The following is a 13,397-nucleotide window of genomic DNA, read 5'->3' as shown; positions in this document are numbered from 1 at the left end:
TATGTTATATTACAAGGATGATAGCAAGCTATCAGAGTGCAAATTTTGTAATGCTCCTAGGTTCATTCCTCGCAAGACTGGCATGGGAAAGTATAAAAAGATATCCCAGTGAAGAGAATGTTCTACTTCCCAATCATTCCCAGATTACAAAGATTGTATGCATCAACTGAGTCGGCAAGTGAAATGAGATGGCATCACATGAACAAAAATAGTTCCAACATCCTTCGCCACCCGTCAGATGGAAAAGCATGGAAACATTTTGATAGTGTATATCCTGACTTTTCTAGGGAACCCAGAAATGTAAGGTTGGGTCTGTGTTCAGATGGTTTTACTCCTTACATTCAAGCGTCTGCTTCTCCATACTCATGTTGGCCAATAATAGTTACTCCGTATAATCTCCCCCCCTGAAATGTGCATGACCAAACCATACTTGTTTTTGGCATGCCTCATACCCGGACCTAAAAACCCTAAATTAAAGATAGATGTCTACTTGCAACCATTGATTGATGATCTACATCGATTTTGGTCCAATGGAATATTGACCTATGATATATCGACAAAACAAAACTTCATCATGAAAGCCTGCTTGACGTGGACAATTAATGATTTTCCAGCCTATGGTATGTTATCTGGATGGGGAACACAAGGTAAATTGGCATGCCCTCATTGTATGGAACACACTGATGCTTTCACCTTGAAAAGTGGCCATAAGAATTCCTGGTTTGACTGTCATCGTCGTTTCTTGCCATCTAATCACTCCTTCAGAAGGAGTAAAAGAAGTTTCCTAAAAAATAGGGTTGTGACCAATGAGCCACCTCCCATTTCCACAGGGAAAGATATATGGGCGGTAATAAGTAATTTTCCAAAAGTTACTGAAATTGGATGGGAGGCGAAATGGAAAGAATTCGAAGGGTATGGAGTGGATCACAATTGGAAAAAGCGAAGTATTTTTTGGGATCTCCCATATTGGAAGGATAACTTGTTAAGGCATAACCTCGATGTGATGCACATAGAAAAAAACGTCTTCGATAATATATTTAATATTGTCATGAATGTTAAGGACAAAACAAAGGATAATGAAAAGGCAAGAGAAGACTTGGCTAAATTATGCTTTCGCGGGGACTTGGAGCTCCAACCCTTAGAAAACGGAAAGAATGGTAAACCAAAGGCTAGTTACAGTCTAACCAAATCTGAAGCCAAGTTGGTTTGTAAATGGCTTAAGGAATTGAGAATGCCAGATGGCTATGCTTCAAACCTCAGTAGGTGTGCCAATGTAGAAAAGGGTACGATGCATGGGATGAAGAGCCATGATTGTCATGTTTTCATGGAATGTTTACTCCCAATTGCATTCCATTCATTGCCAGATTTGGTTTGGAAACCATTAACTGAGCTAGGTCGATTCTTTAAAGATCTTTGTTGCAATACATTGAGGATGGAAGACTTAATTAAGTTGGATGAGAATATTCCAATTATCATATGCAAGTTGGAAAGGATTTTTCCACCAGGTTTCTTTGACTCAATGGAGCATCTTCCAATCCATCTTGCCAAAGAAGCAATTCTAGGTGGTCCAGTACAGTACCGATGGATGTATCCATTCGAAAGGTAATTGTTGTGGTTGATTTTATTAAGTTATTGCATGTTTATCATAAATTAATAAACGTGGAATGATTGAATGTGCAGATTTATGGGAGTCTCAAAGAGGGCAGTGACAAATAAGGCTAGAGTTGAAGGTTCCATATGCAGTGATTATATACATCGCGAGACAAATTACTTTTGCTCTCATTATTTCAACTCTTTCCGTTTGTTGCCAACCATAAATCTTAGTAACAAACCTCATTTAGACAATGATGACATTCTACCTACAATGTCCATTCTACAAAGTGGCGGTCGACCAAGTGGGAAGTCACGAAAATATTTTATATCTGATAAGGAATGGAAGTCTTCACATGTGCATGTCTTGATAAATTGTGATGAGGTTAAACCATATCTTGAGTAAGTGTGCATCATAATATATTCAATCAAATTATTGATTCATATCATAATAGATATTTACTTATGAATCGTGTGATTTATTTCAGCATATTCTTAGAGAACCACTCTCTAGATATAGAAGATTCATCTGGGCGCATACATATAGAGTTTCCCATATGGCTGAAGAAATATGTAAATGAGGAGACAAATGGAGTTACTAACCAAGATATAATTGCCTTGTCTCGCAGTCCTGCATCAATGGCCATATCATGGAACATGTATTTTATCAATGGGTACAAGTTTCATACTGAAGAATGGAGCAAAGGTAGAAAAACTAGCAATTGTGGTGTGCACGTGAAAGGTCTTGCAGAAGGAGGAAATACTGATTTTTATGGAATAATCAAACATATCTTTGAGCTAGATTACATTGGTCTGAAGCATAAGATTCCAGTTTTTTATTGTGAATGGTTTGATCCAACAAGGAATACGGGCACAAAGGTTCACCCACAATATAAAACTGTGGATATTAAGATGGATAAACGTTATCGTCCTTATGATCCTTTCATCCTTGCGCAAAATGCAAGACAAGTGTATTATGTCCCATATCCAGAAATGTGTAGAGATATGCGTGGATGGTGTGCGGCAATCACCACAAAACCAAGGGGTCGCGTAGAGATTGACAACATAGAGGATGAAGTACCTTATCAATCTGATGGGATGTTACCTGCGCTACCCAATGTAGAAATTGAAGCAATATCTTGTTTGCGTGACATGTCACAATTAGATGTGTTTGAAGAGATTTTTGATTGCTCTACTAGTGAAGCAGATAGAGGGCATTGATGAAGATAAGCGTGATGTGACGTGAATGAGGGTTCAAATAGAAACAAAAGGGTGAAGCAGAACTAAATTTTCTTTTCTTTCTAGTTTCTCTTTCTAGTTTTGCTGTTTTTTTATATTGCTTTTAGTCTTTTACTGCCAAAAATTGATGTTTGCAGTTTTGTACCAGTCCTACTTCATGTTGTAGCATAACTGACTGGAAGACTCTAGAACACTTCACGGTATTCCTTATCTAGATCATCTGGTCAGTCGTGACTTGTGAAGGTGGCCGAGGGTCTGCTGCTAGTAATAAAGAAAAACTAACTCTTATCCCACAAAGCTTGTTAATAGATCCATATGATTACATGAGTTTACTGCTTTTACTTGGAATCCTGTCATTTGTTTGTTTCTTTTATTTATGTTGGAGGGGTTTTTGCAGTTGTTGATGTTTGGAGGGGTTTTTGCGTGTTATGATAATGTTTGGCAACTGCATTTGAATTATCAGAAACAACATTGTTTCTCTTCTTTTTACTTTTAATTTTATCAGAAACTGCATTTGATAATGTTATGATAATGTTAAGAGTGTGAGACTGACTAATCCTTTTATTTTTATGACAACAGATGACTAAAAGAGGTGGAAAAGCTAAGGTATTAGCACCAGGAAAACTTCAAGAAGAACGAAATCGCATAATTAACAAGAAGCATATCGTTAGGAAACCTGCTCAAACAACATTGTCTATGCAGGATGCATCATCGACACCAACACCAACTCAGGCAGCACCGTCCGTGCAGGTTGCATCGTCAATGCCAACATCAGCTTCGAAAAAATCATCTGTGCAGGCTGCATTGTCGATGCCAACACCAGCTCAGGCAGCATCGTCCGTGCAGGTTGCATCATCAATGCCAACATCAGCTTCTAAAAAATCGTGTATGCAGGCTGCATCGTTGATGCCAACACCAGCTCAGGAAGCATCGTCCGTGCAGGCTGCATCGTCGATGCCAACACCAGCTCAGGCAGCATCGTCTGTGCAGGCTGCATCGTCGATGCCAACACCAGCTCCAACTGTAGTACCTGTTCATGCCACTACCTCTGAGGAATTCAGTTTTATGCCTACTCCAACTTTAAGCCATCAAACAATGGCTGGCCCTCAAAGTATAAACCTTCAAACAATGGCTAGCCCTTCAAATTTGGCAGAGGAGGAAGATGTGGATGCTGATGAGGATGAGGCGGTGGGTCAAGAAACTATTACCCCTCTTGTGCCAATAATAGATGAGAATGGGAAAGTTATTATAAAACCATCTGGTACTGGGTAAGTCATATATATTCTCATAATTTAATAATTTAGTAGTTTTATTATTGTATTTTGTCTAAAATATATATAACCTGTTAAGAAAGTTGAGAATATTACTATCCATATGATTCTTAATGCAGGTTGTATACTTGACATAGTCTTTCAATATTACAATCCATATGATTCTTAACTTTATAAGCTAGTGAGTCTTATTTAGTTGAATCTTTCAATATTTTGTAGGCTAGTTCCTGCCAAAGAAGTTGCTGGTGCCATTAATTATGCGATACGCAAACAATTTTATAAACCTATACATCATTCATCTGCACTCGATCCTGATACGAAAGCTGATTGGTTTAAGTTGTTTGGAGTAAGTATTTATTGACTTTTGTAACTTAAGTTGATCAAATTATATTTAAAAAAGTAACTAATTGGTTATTAATATTAATTATGTGATTTTAATTATTTTTAGGAGAAGGTTTCGTGGGATCCTTTCGATCATGCATTTGTCTATAGCGCATTTGAAAAAAAAGGAAGAAAACGATTAAACGACATGTTGGGGAAGGCGAGGAGAAAAGGGACTTGACCTTCATGGATTGGTGATGATGCTTGGGTTGAACTTCAAACTTATTGGAAAAAGACCGAGTTTTTGGCTGTGTCTTCTCAAAACAAGACCAATCGAGCTTCCGCAAGAGGCGGAGCAGTCCACACCACAGGCCGTATGGCTCATATTGATGTTGCACTTCAACTTGTAAGTAATAAAATCCTAACAAATTATTATTATTATGAAGATTCTTTATATCTTGACAGTTTTACTCGTATTCTGTATTGATTATTGGATTATTTGATTATTTGTAGTCACGTGAACTTCAAAGGGATCTGTGTCCCGATGAGTTATTTTTAAAAACACACAAGAGGAAAAATGGTGAATGGGTTGACAGTCGTGCTGCATCTACTTATGTAAGTTCTCGTAAATTTTACTGCATCAATATTTGCATCCATGCTTGAAACATATTATGTAGCTGTTATGTATTCCTTATGGCGCTGTTAATAGAAAATACAGTTGCTGCATGCTTTAAATGTTATTTGAAACACAACAGAATTTATTATTTTCTCTATATGTGATTTTCTCTACTTATTATTTTAAGATATAATGTTATTTATTTATCCATGCTATAGTAATGATTCATTCGTTGCAGCAACGATACATGTAGAATTTTTCCATTGGTTTACCACATTCAGCACACACAATCTTATCTGGAACTGTGCCATCAACTCCTGGCAGTATCAATCTATTACAATGGTGTGGCTGTTGAATCCCTTGTATATACTCATCCATTTCAGGCAAAACTCCTTTATCATTCACATTATCCTTCCACTCATCAAACTCATCAAGACACTTCAAAAACGAGTCACGTTTGCCTTGTGTCATTTTTATTGTTCCTAGACTTATCACAACCCAACCTTGATCACTGCTATCATAGCTCAAGATTCTCATTATTTCCATCATTATTTGGTCAGTCTCCACTGTCTTACCTTGTTGTAACTTGGAGTGCCACATGCTTTCTAGCCTAACCCAGAAAAACCAAATTATCGTTGGATCAGCGAGGATGTTGCTCAGGTTTTCTTCATATATAGTCTTGTTGATCTTTTTAACTTTTTGTCCAGGGTTGTTTTTTCCTACATACATCATTTCGAGTGGAATTTGTAGAGTTCTTGCCATGGATTTTGTCGCATTTGTTATTGTTGTCTGATATGTTGTTTTTCCTTCTATTTTTATTGAATAGTTTCTAGCCATGTAAACTATAATGAAAGTTTATGTTTCAGAATTTCAAGTTCTGCATCACGATTAGGTTTTGGTCTCGTTTTTTTTGTTACCAGTTCAAAGTTCATACTTCCTGCTGTGCTGTTTGATATCTGTTTTTCCTACTTCCTGCTGTGCTGTTTGATATCAGTTTGAAAATGAAAGTTGTTTGAAGATTCTGTCTCTAATAATGGTTAAATGGTCACTAGCTGGTTAAATGGTTAAATAGTCAAGTTCTTCCTGCTGTGCTGTTTTTTTTATGCTTTTGAGTTATTATATATCTTCTTTCAGGGGAAATTCCCTTAAGGATCCAGCTTCAAAGGCTTACGAACAAGCGCTTGCGCCTTATCAAAGGCAAACATAAATATGTAAATTAACCACAACTGTATTTGAACACAAAAGAGAAAAAGAAAATAATAGAAACTTCACACCAAACTAATTATAAGAATGTTTACAAAAGTGTTACCAATATCGCCACCACAAATTTTGAAATTAACACTAGTATTCAGTACAAATACATATATTATGTAGCTGTTAAGTATTCCTTATGCTTGAAACATGCTTGAAATAGAAAATACATATATGAATGATACAATTGCTTGTGTTATCTTGATGTTAAGTATTCCTTACTTTTTCTATTATGCAGAAGACTTTTAAAGAGAAGTTTGATGCAGAACTTCAGCCAACTGAAGAAGGGAATGGAGAGGTTGTTCAAGTGTTAGATGGAGAGTGTGTAAATCAGCTATGGACAGAGGTTGCCGGGGGCCGTAACCGTGGTCGGGTTTATGGCGCTGCAGATTTAGCTATTAATCTAAAACGTGGATCCAAAAGTTTTACCCAACAATCTCAAACTCCTAAACACTCTATGTTTGGGATGTCATTAGAAGCTGAAAGAGCAGCTAGAATTAGAGTTGAACAAATTGCCGAGGCTGCAACGACCCAATTACAAGAGGCTAACGAAGCAATACGAGCTGCTACCGAGGCTGCAAAAGCTGCTACCGAGACTGCACAAAGGATGGAGAGGGAGATGAATGCTTGGAACGAATTTATGATGAAGAAATTTGACACTTCAAACTTTTGTATCACATTCTCATTATTATGATGACGATTTGGATGATCAATCATTAGATGAAGATTGATCTTGTACTTTTAGTAGAACGAATTAATCTCGCATGTGATTACTTTTTGTGTATGTTTTTTGAAAGTTAATGTGGGTAGAACTTTTGTAGTTTCTTTCACGAATGTTTAAGATTGTTTCCAAATGTTTTACCATAAATATGATATTGTTCGGTTGATGGAGTGGATTGAAAAAATTTGTTTGAGTGAGCTTGTCATGTTGCAACCCGACTCTAAACAACTTTATTGTCCTTTTTTGTTGACTTTAGAGTCGGTGTATGCAAGGCTAGATATTATTATAGACTTGTCTATGTTGACTTTAGGGTCGGTGACACGGACACTATCTGTTTTTTCTTGAGTTTTATAAATTGACCTCAATGCCAGTCGATCGATGCATACAAAAATATTGACTTTTTTTGTTGACTTTAGAGTCGGACAGGGCAACGCTAAACATAATTATTGACTTTTCATTGTTTTGAAACAATATAGCGTCGGTCCCATTAGTGTCCCCGTTAGCCTCCGTTTCACCGAGGCTACGTAGCCTCGGTGTATCTTTAGTCGACGTTACACAGTAGCTTCGCAACTTTTATTCAAGGCCCGACACCGACGCTAAACCGACGCTAACCACATATTAGTGTCTGTTTTTTCACCTTTAGCGTCTTAAAGTGGCCGACGCTAATAACTGTTTTTCTAGTAGTGACAGTTGCATGGACAAAGCTCGGATCATCCCTTCATATATATTATGCCATGCATGTACCATCCTCTGCTTCAAATGTTAGGGATCTTTACCCTCCTGATAAAGTAGACCTTCTAACTGAGTGTTATTAGGTTTATCTCTCAAGGGGAACCCAAGTTGACGACAAGCCAAAGCAGGGTTGTAGTTGATTCCTCCTTGTGTACCAGCGAGAGGCACATTAGAGAATTCACCACAACTGTCAATAATATCCAAGCTACCTAATGCAAAATTGTACCAATTAATATGATCATTAGTGAGAGACATATGTCTCTGAGACCACTGTAGACATTGCTTGTTCTCCAAAAAAGCAGGCGTTTGAGGCATGTGCGAAATAAACCACTTATACAGAAGAGGAACACAACACACAATAGTCCTGCCTCCTTTAGAATTCCTCAAATGAAAATAGAAATACATATCAACCCCAAAATTCCTCCTTTCTTCACCAAATGAGCATCAATCTCAGATTTCTTCAAATTAGTAGCTTCAGCTATGACATGCGATCTAGGAATCTCCTTCAATCCACTAAAAGGTACCTTGTTAGATATGGGTATTCCCAAGAGATGGACATACTCCTCTAACATAGGCACAAGATGATAATCAGGAAAAGTGAAGCATCGATAGAGAGGATCATAAAACTAAAGCAAAGCACTCAAAAGTCCTTTAACCACATCAACAGATAACACAGACAAAAGCTTCCCATGACGTTGCTTAAAGTCCAAGGGATCTAATACAAAAGATGACAACTTCCTTAGCTCTTCCAAATCAGGACATCTAAAACTATACTTCTTAGTGTTCCTTCGTCCATAATCCATGGTCTGAAAATATTTTCAAACAAGTCCTTAGTTCCTTGAAATTTATTTTTCTGTGATGAATGTTATGATGTTGACATATGCATGAATGCAACAATCACACACAATGGATCACACACAAGGAAAAAATAAACAAAGTTCAAGGGATGAATCAAGTCATCATCAAGATCAATCATCTATTTTGGTGGATTATGGTTTTCACCTTATCAACACCCAAGATCCATTGATATTGACAAGACTTTATCGGATCAACCGAGAATCAAAGGGTTTATTGTGATTCACGATCATCGAGTTAGGTTAAGAACCATCACAAAGGAGTGTACTAAGGATAAAAACGTGTAGATCATGTTCTAAGAAGTTCCCAGTGTCTTAATCCCATCTATTGGATATTATAGGTTAGGATGATTGACTCATCAATACATAATATTCTCAAGAGAAACTTGTCTGAGTGTGGTATCGTGTAACAATTGTTATCAAGTCTACACCTGAACAATCTCCGCACTACGTCCTAAATAGGCCAAGTTGGGTTAAATGTTCTACGGTCCTCAACTTCTCGGACCCCAAATCAGAGAAAGTAATCCCTATCCATAAATAACTTTGGTGTCATTAGTAGCTCCAAAAGGGTCTCCATTGAGTAGGTGGGTGTCAAGCCAACTTGTTAAGGACTACTCCACACAAGTTGAACATGACTATACCATCCTCATATCTTAATTGCAATCAAGTTTGGGTGAGAACTTATCTCACCAATAAGAGATCACCAAGCACAACAGATAGATTATATCACACAAAAAAACACAAACATCAAATATACAAATATGTACACATAACAAAGTAGGTTAAACCCACTGAGGACTACTCCTCAACAGAGTCGCCACTTAATTTCTGTAGCGATAAATTCATGACCTTCAAGCTATGGATAAGCTTAACGTCAATAAAACCAGAGTCGTCACCGCTCTTTTATTGTTTCCAAAGAAAAAGGGAAAAGTACGAACTAAACCCAAAGATAAGATGTTTTCAAATCAAAACTAATAAAATGTCTGAGATTATAGGTAAGGGGGTTGGTTACATAAAGGGAAGGTGTTAGCACTAAAGTGTCCTAGGTACTCCTAGAGAGCCCTTTTTTATGTGTGTATGTGTTTTTGGTATAAATGTTGTTTGGTAAAAATAGAGAGTGGGGATGAGAAAAGAATTCATTGGTTATATTTTTGTGTTAGATAAGACCGAAGGTCTTGTGCCTACGTACCAACATAAAAATGAGGGATCAAAACTTCGTAGTTCGTGGTAAAATTTTTAAAGTTGGTGAATTGCTTTTAATAAAAGTTTAAATGAAAAGGCATAAAGGGCCAAAATTTTGAATGAAGTTGTTAGTTCTTTCTGCCTTTTGAAATTTTAACTTAATATGATTAACTTTATTTACAAATTTTATTAAGAAAAAGATTTAAAAATTGATTGGCATAAGGTCAAAGTTTCAAATCATTAAAACAAAGTCTATGTTTAAAAATCACAAGAAAAGAAAGTTTTTGAAAAGAGACAGAGATTTTAAAATTTAAGAAGTGCGAGGAGATGAAGAGACTATCCTAAGCACAAAATTAAAAGTTAAGAGTTGAAAAGATCTTACCAACGGGATGCAATCCACTAGACAAGAATGTAATATAGAAACTCATTTTCCCTTTGGACTTTAATCAAGCAATAATTGTAGAAATGAACATTATCCATATATCATCAGGATCAAGGCATCATATAAAGATAGCCACATCCAAGCAAGCAACTTTCATAGCTAGCAGTCTTCTTTGTCTTCACATGTACCGGATGAAATACTCCTTGATAAAATCAAAGCAAAGCATCAGACACAAGGTCAAAATCACAATTAGCATAAAGACAGAGTAGCTGATATTTTTTTAGGGTTTTTCTTGTTATTAGATGTTTTAAGGTCCTAAGACCACAAACACCACCAAATGTTTTTTTAGGGTTTTTTTTGTTATTAGGTGTTTTAAGGTCCTAAGACCACAAACAAAACCAAAATACACAAACAAATATATACAATCACAAAATATGGCTTAAACAAGCAAATTGAAAATGACATAAACATAAGCAAGTTAAATGAAATGTAAATGGCAATGAATGATAAATAACTGAAATTTAAATTGCATAAAGTAAATGACTTGAAAATAAAGAAATATTAACAAAAGTTAGTCAAATGTTAGTTAAAAGTTAGTCAAGTGTTAGTGGTAATTTTTAATTGATTAAGTTATTCTTTGGAGAATACTCAACAATTCATTCACAAGTATGAATCCTTAAACAAAGACATCTTCTATGAGAAGGGATCCAACTTGGATAATTCAACAAGTTTGCCACTAGCTCTCATGAAAGGAGAAAAGGTCAAGTCTCCACATAATACCATGAAGAATGGGAGACTTACAATCTCACTTAATAGAATGATATGCCTTGAGGGTCAAATTTAGCACTATGTTAAGCAATCGTAATTTGACTTATGTAGAAGTCACAACTATCTGAGGTCGGGCTATAAAAAATTTAGGTGTAAATGCATGTTAGAGATTTGGCATGAAGAACCAAACTCCTAAAACATACCACACACAAAAAGAAAAGATTAACAAGGAGGGACCTATGTCAGTCACACTTTCATTGGTCAAATGATGGAATGGGAAAGAATAGGGATGAAGATGAAGAGGGAGTTGAAGATAGAAACACAAATTGATCATATAAGGAATTTTATCAAATCAAAACCATCAATTCATTTTGGGAAATGAGATGTACATTTCATCAATCCCCTAAATCCAATGGTTTTGATCCAACAAAAGTCAAATCAACCTTGACCAAGGCCCGAATAGAAAGTCAAACATCACAAGACCATAAAAATGGCTCAACAATATTTTTAAACATTTAATAAATTAAAAATCAATTTAAAAGTGAATTAAAATACATTTTAATTTGGTCAAAACCTGAAATCCCTTCAAAACACCAAACAAATGGTTAAGGGATTTATCCTAGGTCAAACAAGGTCAAAGGACCTTAGACAAAAAAATTCACTATTTTTGAAAAGTCAGAAGTATTTTTAAACAATTAAAAATATGCATAAAAACATTTAAATCATGAAAAATATCAAAATTTATCCAAAAAATAATTTTAATTTAGAATATGGAACAAAAAAATATTAAAATATTTTTGGTGAAAGTCCCATATTTTTTGGATTAAAAATGAAATTTCTATGAATTAAAAAAAATGGATTAAATGAAAATTCAGAAAATAAAAAAAAATTGAAAAAACGAGGGCCATTAGATCTCCCTCATTAATTGAGGTGATAGATTTGATGGCCACGAGCGTGGTGTCTACCATACATCCAAGTCAACACACTGCAAAGTGGGTAATTCAAACCAAAGGCCAGGATTATATCATTGGACCACAATCAGATGGATGTGAACCTGCCAACACACCACCGAAGCCCTAGATCCAGTCATCTTCTCCGGTGAACCTCACCGGACTGGTCCACCTTCAACTTAATAAAAATGAAAAACAAGGACACTATTACAAAGAGAAAATGCTCAGGAACTCGAATTTGACCTCAAATTTCTCCAAATCCAAGTATATTGAAAGATAAAGGGATTTGAGTTTTGAGGATCATGAACTGAGTTGCTTCGATTTGACCTCAAAGCAACTCAATCTTGTTTCCTATATTGGTATGACTTCAGCCAACCAAAAATCAAAGAGAATGGGGAAGATTTAAGAGAGAATCGAAGAGATAAAGTTTCTGAAAAATCACCTTTGATGAGCTTGAATCTTGCTTGATCTTACTTCCAATTCGCATTGGCTTGACTTCAGACGCTTGTAGAAGTAGAATTGGATCAGAGAATGGCTTGGATTCTTGGATTTTCAACTTCAAAATAGAAGTGAAATTGAAACTCGATTTTCAATTGAAAACCTTCAGGTTTATCCTCTAATGGTGAAGGGTAGGGTTTCAGGATCAAAGCTTGGGCAAGGTTTCCCAAATTCTGAGCAGAAGGGGTTGAATTTATAGGCTATGCAATTGATTTCCACACACTTCCATCAAAATTACAAAAATGGTAATTCTCTCTTGCATGGATGCATAGGCGTGTGATAGGCCCATGAAGTGATGTCAAAAGGTCTAAAATTGATCATGAGCAATGCTGAAAGTGTGTCATGAAGTCATGCAATTAGAATTGGGAAATGGTAATGAGATTCATCCAAATGGAACCTTGAAGAAAGTCCAGGCACAAGTCATTCAATCCTTGACCCAATGAAGTGATTATGGACTTTTTGGAAAGGTGAGGTCAAGGGGAATAACTTTCATGTTGAACACGTTTCCAATTGAAGCTTGGATCATGATTAATTTTGAGGTGGAATTTTGGGAAATGAAACATAATTGGAATTTTTCTAAATACCAAGTCAAATGTTCACTTCTTCCACCTTGAATAACTTTTGGTATGGGATCCAAATGGAAAGATTTCCTTGATCAAATTTGTAGCTATTTTAAACCTATTTAATTTGGTCACAAACTTTACCTCATTTGGATTTGGCATGAAGGAGTTATGCATTTTAGAAGTTGAGGAAAATCTCTTTTTCAATGGTAATGGCCCAAAATGACCTATAATGTTTCCTCTTGGCACATGCCCTTGCATGTAGAATTTGAAGTTTCTTAAAGAATAAAAGTCGGAGAGGATATATTGATATTGATCATGAAACTTGGATGGCCTTCATCTCATACAAGTTAGGCATGTTATCATCCTTGGAAGTTGACCTCCTAACTAGGGTTCAGACAAAATGACCTATAATCTTTCACCATAAAAAATGACTTTCCAAGAAAAACTAGCTCTTAAACT

The 13,397-nt window shown here is 36.0% G+C and overlaps 1 protein-coding gene across 1 annotated transcript; it reads left to right on the top strand.

Annotated features, from left to right (window-relative positions):
* The first annotated feature begins 574 nt into the window (after nucleotides 1-574).
* On the top strand, nucleotides 575-2,811 carry LOC127131176 (uncharacterized). The gene is made up of 3 exons (XM_051060109.1): nucleotides 575-1,602; nucleotides 1,681-1,992; nucleotides 2,079-2,811. The coding sequence occupies exons 1-3, from the start codon at nucleotides 575-577 to the stop codon at nucleotides 2,809-2,811; spliced, it is 2,073 nt and encodes a 690-aa protein (XP_050916066.1).
* The last annotated feature ends 10,586 nt before the right edge of the window (nucleotides 2,812-13,397 follow it).

Source organism: Lathyrus oleraceus, chromosome 3, assembly GCF_024323335.1.
Source record: "Lathyrus oleraceus cultivar Zhongwan6 chromosome 3, CAAS_Psat_ZW6_1.0, whole genome shotgun sequence".
Classification (NCBI taxonomy): Eukaryota; Viridiplantae; Streptophyta; class Magnoliopsida; order Fabales; family Fabaceae; genus Lathyrus; species Lathyrus oleraceus.
The sequence above is the reverse complement of the archived record's forward strand: the minus strand, read 5'-3'. Positions and strand labels throughout refer to the sequence as shown.

Bases quoted from the DNA above. Each gene is read 5' to 3' on its own strand.
- LOC127131176 (XM_051060109.1), top strand. From the start codon at position 575: ATGAAAGCCTGCTTGACGTGGACAATTAATGATTTTCCAGCCTATGGT. The intron at 1,603-1,680 runs GTAATTGTTGTG...TTGAATGTGCAG, and splicing joins TGGATGTATCCATTCGAAAG to ATTTATGGGAGTCTCAAAGA. The intron at 1,993-2,078 runs GTAAGTGTGCAT...GATTTATTTCAG, and splicing joins GAGGTTAAACCATATCTTGA to CATATTCTTAGAGAACCACT.